The sequence below is a fragment of the Nerophis ophidion genome, linkage group LG05, assembly GCF_033978795.1.
Source record: "Nerophis ophidion isolate RoL-2023_Sa linkage group LG05, RoL_Noph_v1.0, whole genome shotgun sequence".
In the NCBI taxonomy this organism is placed as follows: domain Eukaryota; kingdom Metazoa; phylum Chordata; class Actinopteri; order Syngnathiformes; family Syngnathidae; genus Nerophis; species Nerophis ophidion.
Genome location: NC_084615.1, coordinates 50559790 through 50574638, shown reverse-complemented (window position 1 = coordinate 50574638; position 14849 = coordinate 50559790). Strand labels below are relative to the sequence as shown.

The 14849-nt window shown below is 42.0% G+C and overlaps 1 protein-coding gene across 6 annotated transcripts in view; it reads right to left on the bottom strand.

Annotated features, from left to right (window-relative positions):
- adgrg6 (adhesion G protein-coupled receptor G6) overlaps positions 1-14849 on the bottom strand; it is a 49552-nt gene that overhangs the window by 3740 nt on the left and 30963 nt on the right. For 3 of the 6 annotated variants that reach the window (XR_009806891.1, XM_061901368.1, XM_061901369.1), the window contains exons 8-18: positions 6979-7047; positions 3852-3940; positions 3712-3764; positions 3601-3636; positions 3380-3528; positions 3208-3319; positions 3038-3126; positions 2893-2957; positions 2691-2827; positions 277-442; positions 66-194 (exon numbers count right to left, since the gene is read on the bottom strand). Coding sequence is in view for 5 of the 6 variants with exons in the window: in XM_061901368.1 (XP_061757352.1) it covers positions 66-194; positions 277-442; positions 2691-2827; positions 2893-2957; positions 3038-3126; positions 3208-3319; positions 3380-3528; positions 3601-3636; positions 3712-3764; positions 3852-3940; positions 6979-7047 (1094 nt within the window). In the remaining variant the exon portion in view is untranslated. Of the gene's footprint in view, positions 1-65; positions 195-276; positions 443-2690; positions 2828-2892; positions 2958-3037; positions 3127-3207; positions 3320-3379; positions 3529-3600; positions 3637-3711; positions 3765-3851; positions 3941-5515; positions 6871-6978; positions 7048-14849 lie in introns of those variants that run through there. The other 3 variants (XM_061901370.1, XM_061901371.1, XM_061901372.1) reach the window with 2 other exon arrangements.

Here is a 14849-nt window from a genome sequence, read left to right as displayed (position 1 = left end):
GAAGAGGATGGATCACGGACTAGACCAGGTACTACACTATGGACTAGCTCAGGGACTAGACTGACCTGGAAGAGGTTGGTGCTGCGAAAGAACAAAAAGTTAATGCGGGCCTCGCTGAAGGATGCGCCGGTCAGCAGCGACGCCGGCAGCGTGACTTGAGCTAGTGGATCAGTCCGCTCCGATTCAAAGTCAATCTGAGGGGGCGGAACCAACGACAAAGATACATTCTAGAAAGCTGATATCGACGGCTGCTTAGCAACATGTTTTTTGTGCTACCTCTGGGTCGGTGGCGTTTGGCAGGATGAAGGCGCTGAACGACGTCCCATTGAAGGTGGATGCGTTGAAGGACACTACGCCCAAAGACAGACGTCTGGATGTGATGCTCACCGACGAACCCTCAAACTCCAATTTGTCAAGAAGCTGATCCACCGTCTTCAGGGCCCTAATAGACGCATGGCTCATAAGGAAAGACCACAGCTATAATCTAATTTAGTGCACTTTAATCTAGTCTAATGCATTTTCATTTAGAACACTAAAGTCTAGTGCACTTAAAACTAGTATAATTTAATATAGTCCAGTGCACTGTAGTCTAATGCCCTTTAATCTGGTGTAGAGTACTCAAACTCACGCAACTAGTCTAGTGGACTCAAATCTGGCCTAGTGCACTCTAATCTATGCACTGTAACCTAATGCACTCTTAACTATAGTGTAGTGCACTTAAATCTAGTCTGGTGCACTATCATTTAGTGCAGTCTAATCTGATCATTTATCTAGTGCACTCTAGCCATGTGCACTCTAATATAGTGCACTTTAATCTGGTCTAGTGAACTCCAATCTAGCCTAGTGCTATCCAGCCTAGTACAGCCTAACCTAGTCTAGTGAACTAGATTACAGTGCACTAGAATTTAATATAGTCACTTTAATATAGTACTCTTTAAATTTAGTGTAGTCCACTTTAAACTAATCTTGTACGCTCTAATTAAGTACACTAATGTAGCAACTAATACTGCACTGTAGTCTGGTGCAGGGCTTCACGGTGGCAGAGGGGTTAGTGCGCCTGCCTCACAATAAAGGTCCTGAGTAGTCCTGGGTTCAATCCTGGGCTCGGGATCTTTCTGTGTGGAGTTTGCATGTCATCCCCGTGAATGTGTGGGTCCCCTCCGGGTACTCCGGCTTCCTCCCACTTCAAAAGACATGCACCTGGGGATAGGTTGATTGGCAACACTAAATTGGTCCTAGTGTGTCAATGTGAGTGTGAATGTTGTCTGTCTATCTGTGTTGGCCCTGCAATGAGATGGCGACTTGTCCAGGGTGTACGCCGCCTTCCGCCCGATTGTAGCTGAGATAGGCACCAGCGCCCCCCGCGCCCCCAAAGGGAATAACTGGTAGAAAATGGATGGATGGGATAGTCTGGTGCACGCTAAACTAAACTAGTGCACTCTAGTGTTGAGCTCTCAAGTCTAGTACACTCTAATATAGTGCACTTGAATGTAGAGCACAATTTTCTAGTCTAGTATAGTGCACTCCAAATAAGTACACTTTATTCTAGTTAAGTGCACTTTATTCTAGTACACCCTACAATAAAGTGTAGTGCACTTTAATAAAGCCTACTCTAGTCTAGTGCACTCTAGTTGGGTAGACTTTAATCTAGTGCACTCTAAACTAGTCTAGTATAGTACACTCTAAGATAGTCTAGTACGGTCGGATCTAGTACCCTTTAGTCTAGTGCAGTGGTTCTTAACCTGGGTTCAATGGAACCCTAGGGGTTCGGTGAGTCGGCCTCAGGGGTTTGGCGGAGGTCGAAACACACCCAACTCATTGTGTAAATACAAACTTCTCCCTATCAGTTTATCACGGATACGGCAACACCTGACTGATTTGCAGGTGTATAATTTGTTGTGAGTTTATACACTGTGTTGCTTTTGTTCTTTGAACAAGGTGATGTTAATGCACTGTTCATTTTGTGCACCAGTAAAAAAAAACCCATGGTAACACTTCAGTACAGGGAACATATTCAGCATTAATTAGTTGCTTATTAACATGCAAATTAGTAACGTAATGGATCTTGACTAGTAATTATTACATACTTATTAATGCCTTATTGGGCAAGGCCTTATTATAACCCTAACCCTCTATCCCTAACCCTAAACAAATAACTCCAAATTAAGTCTTTATTATTTAGAATATGTTCCCCTAGTGTCCAAATAACTCTAAATGAAGTCTTTGTTACTTAGAATATGTTCCCTAGTGTCCAAACAACTCTAAATTATTTGTTACTTAGAATATGTTCCCCATAATAAAGTGTTACCAAAAACATATAACTTTGTCTTGAATTTGAAAAAAAAAAAAGGGTTTGGTGAATGCGTATATGAAACTGTTTGGGTTCGGTACCTCCAACAAGGTTAAGAACCACTGGTCTAGTGCATTTCAACCTAGTGTACTTTAATCTAATCTACACTCTAATTTAGTGCATACTAGTCTAGTACACCCTAGTTTAGTCTAGTATAGTACACTCTAATCTAGTACACTTTAATTAGTCTAGTGCACGCTAAACTAGTCTAGTGTAGTTTAATCTAGTGCACTGTAGTGTAGTCCAATCCAGTTGGGTTCACTAAAGTTGAAGTGCAAAGATTCTACTCTATTGTGGATCAGTAGAAAGTGCAGTCTAGCTATAGTCCTGTAGGGTCTACCTGTCGGAGGTGGGAGCCAGGGCACTGTGGGGGCTGCTCATGACGTTGGAGATGACGGTTATGACTGCAGACGCCAAGGTGGTGTTGATCTTAGCCACATGGACCAGCTGCTTGACCTTGCTGACTACTTTGGAAACCTGCACACATGAAGTAATGGGGGGGTGTGTTGAGGGTGATAGGGGTGTGCACTTGCTTGACTCACTTCCTCTTTGGACAGCTGGTTGTTGGCGATGGCGGCCAGTTGCGCAGCGACCGCGGCCGCATTCTCTGCATCCAAAACGTTTAGGACAATTTATTAGGAACGAGCGGGGGGGTCCTTTTGTCACTTGATGAGGGGGCGGGACTACCTGCTGAAACCTGGATTGCGTCGATGTCGGTGCAGTTGTGAAAGTCGGTGGGCGACCAGAAGGATGAGAAGTTGTGGCGGTCCATCAAACTATGACAATGACACAAGGACGCAGTTGGCATGGTGACGATTGAACAGGATGTTTGCGTCGTGCATCCTGCGATAGCTCACCACTTCCTGGCGGCGCTACGCTCTTTGTTGGGGAAGCACGGCAGCAAGCGAGTGATGCTGGGACGAGTCTCAGGCCAGCGGTAGTGGACGGTGTTGTCCTCTGGACATGTGTCTGTCAGAAAGGACAGACTCAGACACACGCAGCCTTCCCTGAGGTTAAAGGTAATCTTACCAACGGCGGTGACCTGAATGGAGGTTTTATGGACCCCCAGGCCGGCGCCGATGTGAGCGTGCCTGCTGGAAATTCTGGCGGACAAGGTATCTGGGCCGGGGCTCTGATCAGTGATGTCATTGTGAAGCAGCAGAGCACGGGAGGTGAAGCTGTGGACACGCCCACATCAACTTACTGAACTTTGAACCTTGGGGGTCAAAGATGATGTCCATGGCTACTACCTTGAGAGACCTCCAGGCACAAGCACCGACTGCACACTGGAGACAATAAGGAGGAGTTGATGAAGAGCAGAAACAAAGATTACGTTTGTCCTCAGTAAAGTAAGTATTTACCTGACGGAGTCTACAAAGACCAAGTGAGTCCAGTTCTGGAAGGTCTGGTTCAGCTGCGAGCACAAAGCACACACTAGTTGTTAGTCACATGATAGCCAGCCAGCTAGTTAGTTAATGCTAACATGCTAACTTGGTCTTACCCAGGAGGACACAACTTCTTCTACGTCAGCCTGAGTGAGCGTGGCGCTCTCATCATTCACCACTAAAGACAGCTTGTAGAAGACGACCTCTGCAGGTAGACACGTGAATTACAACAAGTTATCTTAGCGGCTGTTTTACATAGCGGGACCGAAATCAAGCTAATCCTATTAGCAAGAAACCTATTTGACGTTGCACAACATGCAACACACTGTCAACATCAGTGTAATAACTTACACATGTTTTACCTGAACATCATATAATTTATATATATATATATATAAATATATATACACACACACACATATACAGTAAATAAATATATACGTCAGATATGTGTTGTGACAATTCAATTATTTCACAAGAACACCTGCTATGCTTACATTGGCCACTAGATGTCAATCTACACTAGTCAACAATCATACGGCACATGACAGGAAGCAGACTACAGCATAGAGCAGTGGTTCTCAACCTTTTTTCAGTGATGTACCCCCTGTGAACATTTTTTCAATTACACTACCCCCTAATCAGAGCAAAGCATTTTTGGTTGAAAAAAAGAGTTAAAGAAGTAAAATACAGCACTATGTAATCAGTTTCTGATTTATTACATTTTATAACAGTGCCAAATATTGCTCGTTTGTAGTGGTCTTTCTTGAACTATTTTGAAAAAAATATATAAAAATAACTAAAAACTTGTTGAAAAATATAAAATGTATTCAATTATAAACAAAGATTTGTACACATAGAAGTAATTATCAACTTAAAGTGCCCTCTTTGGGGATTGTAATAGAGATCCATCTGGATTCATGAACTTAATTCTAAACATTTCTTCACAAAAAAGAAATCTTTAACATCAATATTTATGGAACATGTCCACAAAAAAATCTAGCTGTCAACACTGAATATTGCATTGTTGCATTTCTTTTCACAGTTTATGAACTTACATTCATATTTTGTTGAAGTATTATTCAATAAATATATTTATAAAGGATTTCTGAATTGCTGCTATTTTTAGAATATTTAAAAAAAAATCTCACGTACCCCTTGGCATACCTTCAAGTACCCCCAGGGGTACACGTACCCCCATTTGAGAACCACTGGCATAGAGGAAGATAAAAAAACACAAAATGTATATGAAAAGATGACGGACCAATCACCATCCTCCAGAAGCACAAAGAACCAGCCCACTCTACTGATTGACACCAATTAAGAGGTCAGAGGTCACCAATGTGTTTTGTCATATTGACTAAACATACTGCATATGATATACGTGTGTATGTATATAGTATATTGTATATTTATAAACATATATGTATATACACACATTATATATATATATATATATATATATATATATATATGTGCTTGAAACACTGAGAAAGATTCAGACAAACTAACTCACACATCTTTTTCCCTGCCAATATTGTATTATTTAGAGTTCACGTGGCGCATGCTGAGATGATGTCACATCCTGCATGTCTGTACAAGACTGTGCATGTACTGTATGTTATACACATAGGTCTTATATTCCTTGTATGATATACATCATATGTTGTACTTGTATTTATGTTCAAGGTCTATAACTGTGACTGATGCGGTTGATTAGTAGATGACCTTTGACCTCATGTATCCATTAAACACTTTGATTGACAGGTGGGTGACGTACTCTCCATCGTCGAATCGCAGCCGTGATTGCACGGAATCGCCCCCACCGGCACGTGGACAGCAGACATTTTGGCGCTTAGGGGACGAGCAGTGTCAACAGGTATTGACCAGGTGGGGGAGGGGTCCGCCCCCCCAGCAGAACCAGCGAGCGCTCCTGGGCTGCCAATCGTTGTGCGTTTGCTTGTAGTAGGCAGGGCCAGCTCAGTCAAGAGCGGGAGAGTGTGTTTATCTGCGCTTTGGACCTCTGAATGTGTTGACGCTCTTGGGTGTCGTAGCGGGGGTTGAGTGGCGGCAGGCCGCAGGGTAGGGGTGGCCGAGGACGCGAAGGAACGAAGAAAGATGGAAAGAAAAGGAAGCGTGAAAGTTGCTACGGGAGGGATAAGAGAAGCGGTGCTGCCCCCCCTCAGCCCCTCTGTTGCCATGACAACGGGCATGGCAGAAAAGTAAGCAGAAGAAGAGGTCACATGACCCAGGAAAAGCTCTGTCTTAAGCTTCGTCACAAGATGGTTTTTTGTTGAAGGGTGGGATGGCCACACCCCATCATCACCTGAAGAGGTGGGGAAATTGGGCAGAGACAAGAAGCTTCTGGACAACGTACTGGAGGTGGAGCTTAAGCGCCTTGTGACATACGCTGTAGAGGCTGTGCTCATCAGAGTAGGTTCTCCACTTCCAGAAGCTTCTGTGACGAGCAGCGCCGCATTTTTGGTCTTTAGGTTGCTAGGCGACCCTCTTGAGCGTAAGAGATCGTCGCTGGGTCGCCTTGGAGACGAGCTTTCCACTGAGTGGGAGGAGTTTGTTAAGGTGGGCTTAGTGATGGATGTGGGCCGCCTCAAAGGCCTCTTCCTTCCCTGCCAGACGAGGGGTGTGGAGATGAAGCCCAAACGCATTGGCCTCTGATGGGGTGGTGGTGCCTGTCGGGCTGGCGGTAAGATGGAGGCGGATCTGTGTGTTTGAGGACTGGAGGCTTGGGCGGGTGTGCTATTGAGCGGGGTCTCATGACGGGGTGGGGTAGTCCCTGGCTTATGGGTTCCAGCAGCAAAAACACGAGCGAGCCTCTTCTGGCGACCAAATGGACCAGAACTTGCAGCGGCAACACCAGAGGCTGCCAGCAGGAGGCAGCAACGAGCACAGGTGACAGGAAGTAACAACAGGCAGCAGATTTAAGAGGTCTCGCCCACCACTGCATGAGCATTTGATCAAAAATGGCCCACAAATTCACCCTGGTAACAAAGCACAGAAGCACCTAGAAGGCAATTGGCTACAAGTAGGCACCTAGTAAATGTTGGTTTAAAGCTGTTATTTTGTCGACAAGAGGTGACATCTAATCTATGAAATATGATGTTCATATTCAATGTGCAAGTGGTCAGTTTCAGTCTTAATGTTAAGCTAAGTAAAGCCACACCAAAGGATCAGTAGTTCAAGCAAGTGAAGCTAATTAGCATGTAGCATCAGCGGAAATCTTACCACGCCTTGTCATGTTAGTGGGGGTGTTGTTAGTGGTGGTGGCCAGCAGGGGCCACTCTGTCTGTGGAGCTGGACCAAAACATCACACAGTCAAGCTAATGCAGCTTGGCTAAAATGAAGGTTTTCAAACACTGATTGAAAGAATATACAAATAGATGTTTACACATGTTTGTAGAAATGGAAGTGTCCTAAAATATTTATCTTAAGAGGTCTAAAAAAAAATTGGCAGAACAAATAAAATCCCCTTCCATGCATTGTTAGCCATCTACTACAAGCCGTTTAAATTCGAATGCATAAAAAAGAAAGAAAGAAATGTGTTCTTGTCTCACATGAAATGATTGTGAATGATAGGCAACATTCCAACAAAAGTGCAGTTTTCCCTTAATAAAAACTCAAGCTCTAACTTAACCCAACTGTCAACTTTCATACAATGTATTTTGGTTGGGAATGTGCTGCTGGCCCCTGAGAGCTTTACCCAAAGAGGAGCTGCTGGTTGTACTGGTGGTTAGTTAAAGTTAAAGTACCACATTTTCACACATACTAGATGTGGCGAAATTATTCTCTGCATTTGACCCATCACCCTTGATCACCCCCTGGGAGGTGAGGGGAGCAGTGGGCAGCAGCGGTGCCACGCCCTGGAATCATTTATGGTGATTTAATCCCCAATTCCAACCCTTAATGCTGAATGCCAAGCAGAAGGTAATGGGTCCCATTTTTACAGTCTTTGGTAGGACTCGGCCAGGATTTGAACTCACGACCTACCGATCTCCGGGCGGACACTAACCACTAGGCCACTGAGTAGGTTAAATCAGGTAAGGATGATTGGAGTGATTGTTGTGGTAGTTGGTCATATTTGTTGTGGTGATGATTGTGTCTGTGTTTTTTTTGAGGTAACTGTTGTTGTTTTGGGGGATTACTGTGGCTGGCTTGGTGACAATTGAGGTGGTAAGTGTTTTGGTTTTGCTGGTTATTGTCATGGTTGTGTGTGTTGATGTGGTTGTTTTAGTAGTTGTTTTGATTGTTGCTATGATGGTGATGGTTGTGGCGGTTGTAGTTTAATTTGTTGTGGTGATTATTGTATTTGTGGTTGTGATAACTGAGGTAGTTGTTATAGTGATTGTTTAGGTTGTGCTGGCTATTGTAATGATGCTTGTGTGGTTGTTTGTGATTGTAGTGGTTGTTGTGATTGTGGTTTTGGTAGGTCTTTTGGTTGTGATTGTGGTTGGTGTTGTGAGTTGCTGTGGCATGTGTTGTGTTTTTTGTTGTGGTGGTTGTTGCTGTTGTCGTAGATCAGGGGTGGGCATTACGTCGATCGCGATCGACTGGTCGACCTCGGAGGGTGTGTCAGTCGATCTCAAGCCAGGCATTAAAAAATATACATAAAAATGAGCAATCATCAATCATACCAAGACTTCACTTTCGTCAGTTGTTTGACATTTTGTGAGATGACGCTGGCTGCTGCGAGCTCATATTTAAGAAAAAAATCACTAACAGGGCGGACGCAGAGAAACACATTTTATTTCTAGAGACTCTGTACCTACTGTCAAAACTCTAAAGACCGACTGCACAGTTCCTGTCTTCACCATAAAATACCTGTTTCATCCTGCCTGTGCTAACAAAATAAGAGTCTCAGAAAGCTAGCGTGCACAAGCTAGCAAGCTACGGAGTTTGATGCCAATGTATTTCTCCCCCGCCCTCAGCGACCGCTTTCTCACTTGCTTGCCCACCCGCACACTCACTGACGTCACTCACCTGCTGCCAGACATTAAAGGGCCACACACATATGCTACTCTCATAACAAAGTGTTTAAAAACGAGTATGCAAGTTGGACAAATGAGATGCCAAATCCAACCACTTTCATGTGGTATTGGACAGAAAGGAGGACTTTTTTTTCCTGCATTTGAAAATGCGGACGTTATCAGCACCACTGTCTAATTCCAATCAATGCAAGTCATCAGAATCAAATACACCAACTTGTATTCTTGTCTTCATGAAAGAAAGGAATCTATATGTGTTAAACATGCTTGTATTATCATTAAACACCATTAACTTGTTAACAAAAATGTCTCTTTCATAAATAAATAAATATAAATTATAAATAGGAATGAGGTAGATCTCCTCGACTTGGTCAATTGAAAAGTAGCTCACCTGCAGAAAAAGTGTGAGCGCCCCTGTCGTAGATGGTGTAGTGATTGTGGTAGGTGTTAGAGGCATGTGATTGTGAGCAGAAGACGTGTTGAGTGGGACAACAGACAAGAGGAATAGTGCAAGTTGAAGCAGGAAAAGTATTTTCTTTGTATTCCTTGTCCTTCCTTAGGCCCCTTTCCACCAAAAGTTCTGGAACCCTCTGGTTCCTAGATCTATAGGTTACTGTAGGAGTGTGTTGTTTGTGTTTCCACCGCATTTCACAGTTCAGGGTGGTGTTGTCCCGATACCAATATTTTGATACTGGTACCAAAATGTATTTCGATACTTTTCGATACTTTTCTAAGTAAAGGGGACCACAAAAAACTGCATTATTGGCTTTATTTTTTATTGTACATTAAACATTTGTTTCTAATTGCTAGTTTGCCCTTAAATAAAATAGTGAACATACAAAACAACTTGTCTTTTAGTAGTAAGTAAGCAAACAAAGGCACCTAATTAGTTTGCTGACGTATGCAGTAACATATTGTGTCATTTATCATTCTATTATTTTGTCAACATTTTTAAAAACAAGCGGTACAAAACTGATTATTAATCTACTTGTTCATTTACTGTTAATATCTACTTACTTTCTCTTTTAAAATGTTATATCTACATTTCTGTTAAAATATAATAATCACTTATTCTTCTGTTATTTGGAGGCTGCACATTAGTTTTGGATGATACACAAATTTATATACAGTGGGGCAAAAAAGTATTTAGTCAGCCACCGATTGTGCAAGTTCTCCCACTTAAAATGATGACAGAGGTCTGTAATTTTCATCATAGGTACACTTCAACTGTGAGAGACAGAATCCATCCATCCATCCATCTTCTTCAGCTTATCCGAGGTCGGGTCGCGGGGGCAGCAGCGTAAGCAGGGAAGCCCAGACTTCCCTCTCCCCAGCCACTTCGTCTAGCTCCTCCCGGGGGATCCCGAGGCGTTCTCGGGCCAGCCGGGGGACATAGTTTTCCCAACGTGTCCTGGGTCTTCCCCGTGGCCTCCTGCCGGTTGGACGTGCCCTCAACACCTCCCTCGGGAGGCGTTGGGGTGGCATCCTGACCAGATGCCCGAACTGCCTCATCTGGCTCCTCTCGATGTGGAGGAGCAGCGGCTTTACTTTGAGTTCCTCCTGGATGACTTTATACCAAAAAGTTATATTTTGGTTTCATCTGACCACATGACCTTCTCCCAATCCTCTGTTGAATCATCCATGTATCCATTTTGCTATAAACTCAACTCGTCGTGTTTGGAGGAAGAAGAATACTGAGTTGCATCCCAAGAACACCATAAATACTGTGAAGCATGGGGGTGGAAACATCATGCTTTAGGGCTGTTTTTCTGCTAAGGGGACAGGACGATTGGTCAGGGTTAAGGAAAGAATGAATGGGGCCATGTATCGTGAGATTTTGAGACAAAACCCCCTTCCATCAGTGAGAGCTTTGAATGGTTGACTAAATACCTATTTTCCACCATAATTTACAAATAAATTATTTAAAATTCCTACAATGTGAATTCCTGGGTTTTGTTTCACATTCTGTCTTTCACAGTTGAAGTGTACCTATGATGAAAATTACAGACCTCTGTCATCATTTTAAGTGGGAGAACTTGCACAATTGGTGAAGTGAAGTGAATTATATTTATATAGCGCTTTTCTCAAGTGACTCAAAGTGCTTTACATAGTGACACCCAATACCTAAGTTACATTTAAACCAGTGTGGGTGGCACTGGGAGCAGGTGGGTAAAGTGTCTTGCCCAAGGACACAACGGCAGTGACTAGGATGGCACAAGCGGGAATCGAACCTGCAACCCTAAAGTTGCTGGCACGGCCACTCTACCAACCGAGCTATGCCGCCCCATAGCTGACTAAATACTTTTTTGCCCCACTGTATCAATCCGATACCAAATCGTTACAGGATCATACATTGGTCATATTCAAAGTCCTTATGTGTCCAGGGACATACTTTATTTCCTGAGTTTATAAACATAATATAAAATAAAATAAAATAAAAAAATATATATATATATTGTGATGCTAAAAAACATCGATGTAATCATAGTAGTATCGACTGGATGCACTCTTGTACTTGGTATCATTACAGTGGATGTCAGATGGAGAGCCACCCATGGTGTTTGTTTTCTTGAACTGCGCCATTAATGGCGACACCGGTGAGATACGGTGTGTAGTGAAGCATGCTTAGCTGATACTTTGCAGAGATGATACTTTAAAGAAACTTACTTTATTTGTCGCCATGGAGGCAAGGACTACTGATTTAAAAGTTGCTAAAACACTGCAGACTGCGGCTGGACTTTAGCCGCTAGCTAGCTAGCCATGCCCTAAAGCAGTGGTCCCCAACTTTTTTTGTATCCACGGACAGGTCAACGCTTGATAATTTGTCCCATGGCCCGGGGGGTCTGTTTTTTATTTTTTATTTATTTTTTCTTTGTCATGAAAAAGTGAGGTTTTTGTGGTTGGTGCACTAATTGTAAGTGTATATTGTGTTTTTTATGTTGATTTAATAAAAAAATTAAGAATTTTTATTTTATTTTTTTTCAATAAAAATGAATAAAAAATTCTTCTGCGGCCCGGTACTAATCGGGCCATGGCCCGGTGGTTGGAGACCACTGCCCTAAAGCATCTCTACCTGAGGCCGTTTCAGTGTTATAACTTCACCTTTATCGTTAGTTTTCAAGCCAAAAAGCATCTGCTCTCTCTTTTCTGTCTACACACTCTGTCTGCTTGTAAGTACTCCGTAATCGTGCGCTGCTGAACATGCTCGTCTCATCGTAAAACAAACAATGACACAACGTGACGATGAAGGGGTGGCGTTGGGGTGAGGCACCGGTACTTTTTAGAGGCGGTATAGTACGAAATATGATTGATTAGTATTGTGGTACTATACCAATACCGGTATACCGTACAACCCTAGTTCAGGGTAGTTTATACAAATCAGGCTGATAACGTATGGAGGAGTGGATTAGTATATTGCTTTACTGATACCTTGTAAATAAACAGACGATATTAGGTCACAGTTCTTTTACTAAAAATTACTTGAAATACAAATCAATCGTATACAAAAACAATATGATTTACAAAAAAATAAAAGTGTCCCAAATTGTTCTTAAAAAGTCAGGCAATGTCTTACAGTCAAAAAGTCGTCCTGTCGGTAAATAATCAATTCTTGAGGGTCAGGGGATTCCCTTGGTCCATTTCATCTGTAAATAACAATATATAAATAATGCATGTCAGGGTTTATCTCACGTCGACAACACAAACACATCGGTTTTAGCGTTAGCTTGTTAGCCTTAGCATTCTGTTCACTTGGGTTGAAGCTAATAACCACACAAATAGAGTGTCATTGACTAGTTTTTACAACATGTAATTAAGTAAATAGTTATTTTTGATGTTATTTACCTTCATTCCACTCTTGTGCTGCCTACTTTTTTCCACATTTATCCAACGAAGTCAGAGTAGTAAGCAGCTGAGGTCGCCGTTTTGAGTCCAGCTTCATACTTCTCCGTGAATAAGTTTAAGAGTCCGTCCACTTTTCGTAGCTTCACGCAACAAAACTAAGTTTGTAAAAATAAATAACATTAAACTGCATAAAGTTTGCCTGCGATGCGGTGGAGACTTGTCCGGGGTGTACACCACCTTCCGCCCGATTGTAGCTGAGCTAGGCACCAGCTCCCCCCGCGACCCCAAAGGCAATAAGCGGTAGAAAAAGGATGGATGGATGGATGCATAGTTTGCAGACTACGGTTGAGTAAAAGCACTCCAAAATACAAACCCTGTTTCCGTATGAGTTGGTAAATTGTGTTAGATGTAAATATAAACGGAATACAATGATTTGCAAATCATTTTCAACCCATATTCAGTAGAATATGCTACAAAGACAACATATTTGATGTTCAAACTGATAAACTTTTTTTTTTTTTGCAAATAATTATTAACTTTAGAATTAATTTGATGCCAGCAACAAGTAAGCAAACAAAGGCACCTAATTAGTCTGCTGACATATGCAATAACATATTGTGTTATTTATCATTCTATTATTTTGTCAAGATTATTAAGGACAAGCGGTACAAAATTAATTATTAATCTACTTGTTCATTTACTGTTAATATCTGCTTACTTTCTCTTTTAACATTTTATATCTACACTTCTGTTAAAATATAATAATCACTTATTATTAAAGAAGTTGGGAAAGGTGGCAATAAATACTGATAAAGTTTTAGAAATTCTTCTCAAACACTTATTTGGAACATCCCACAGGTGTGCAGGCTAATTGGGAACAGTTGGGTGCCATGATTGGGTATAAAAGCAGCTTCCATGAAATGCTAAGTAGTTCACAAACAAGGATGGGGCGAGGGTCACCAATTTGTAAGCAAATTGTCGAACAGTTTTAGAACAACATTTCTCAACGAGCTATTGCAAGGAATTTAGGTATTTTACCATCTACAGTCCGTAAAATCATCAAAAGGTTCAGAGAATCTGGATAAATCACTGCACGTAAGCGATGATATTACGGACCGTTGATCCCTCAGGCGGTACTGCATCAAAAACAGACATCAGTGTGTAAAGGATATCACCACATGGGCTCAGGAACACTTCATAAAACCACTGTCAGTAACTACAGTTGGTTGCTTAAGCTGTAAGTGCAAGTTAAAACTCTGCTATGCAAAGCAAAACCCATTCATCAACAACACCCTAAAACGCCGCTGGGCCCGAGCTCATCTAAGATGGACTGAAGCAAAGTGGAAAAGTGTTCTGTGGTCTGACGAGTCCACATTTCAAATTATATTTGGAAACTGTGGACGTGGTGTCCTCCGGAACAAAGAGGAAAATAACCATCCGGATTGTTATAGGCGCAAAGTTCAAAAGCCAGCATAGGTGATGGTATGGGGGTGTATTAGTACCCAAGGCATGGGTAACTTACACATCTGTGAAGGCACCATTAATGCTGAATGGTCAATACAGGTTTTGGAGCAACATATGTTTTCATCCAACCAACGTTATCATGGACGCCCCTGCTTATTTCAGCAAGACAATGCCAAGCCACGTGTTACAACAGTGTGGTTTCGTAAAAAAAGAGTGCGGGTACATTCCTGGCCCGCCTGCAGTCCAGACCTCTCTCCCATTGAAAATGTGTGGCGCGTTATGAAGAGTAAAATATGACAGCGGAGACCCCGGACTGTTGAACGACTGAAGCTCTACATGAAACAAGAATGACAAAGAATTCCACTTTCAAAGTTTCAACAATTAGTTTCCTCAGTTCCCAAACGTTTATTGAGTGTTGTTAAAAGAAAAGGTGATGTAACACAGTGGTGAACATGTCCTTTCCCAACTACTTTGGCACGTGTTGCAGCCATGAAATTCTAAGTTAATTATTATTTGCCCAAAAAAATTACATTTATGAGTTTTTACATCAAATATGTTGTCTTTGTAGTGCATTCAACTGAATGTGGGTTGGAAAGGGTTTGAAAATCATTGTATTCCATTTATATTTACATCTAACACAATTTCCCAACTCATATGGAAACGGGGTTTGTAGTTCCAGTGATCAGCGTTCTTTATTACAAAGATGCCCCAAAAGTTCCCGCATTTCAAAAGCTCCTTTTGTTCTTCTTTGTTCTCCATTGTCAAGTTTGTTGTAATAGAAATACACCAGAAATAAGAAATAAACAA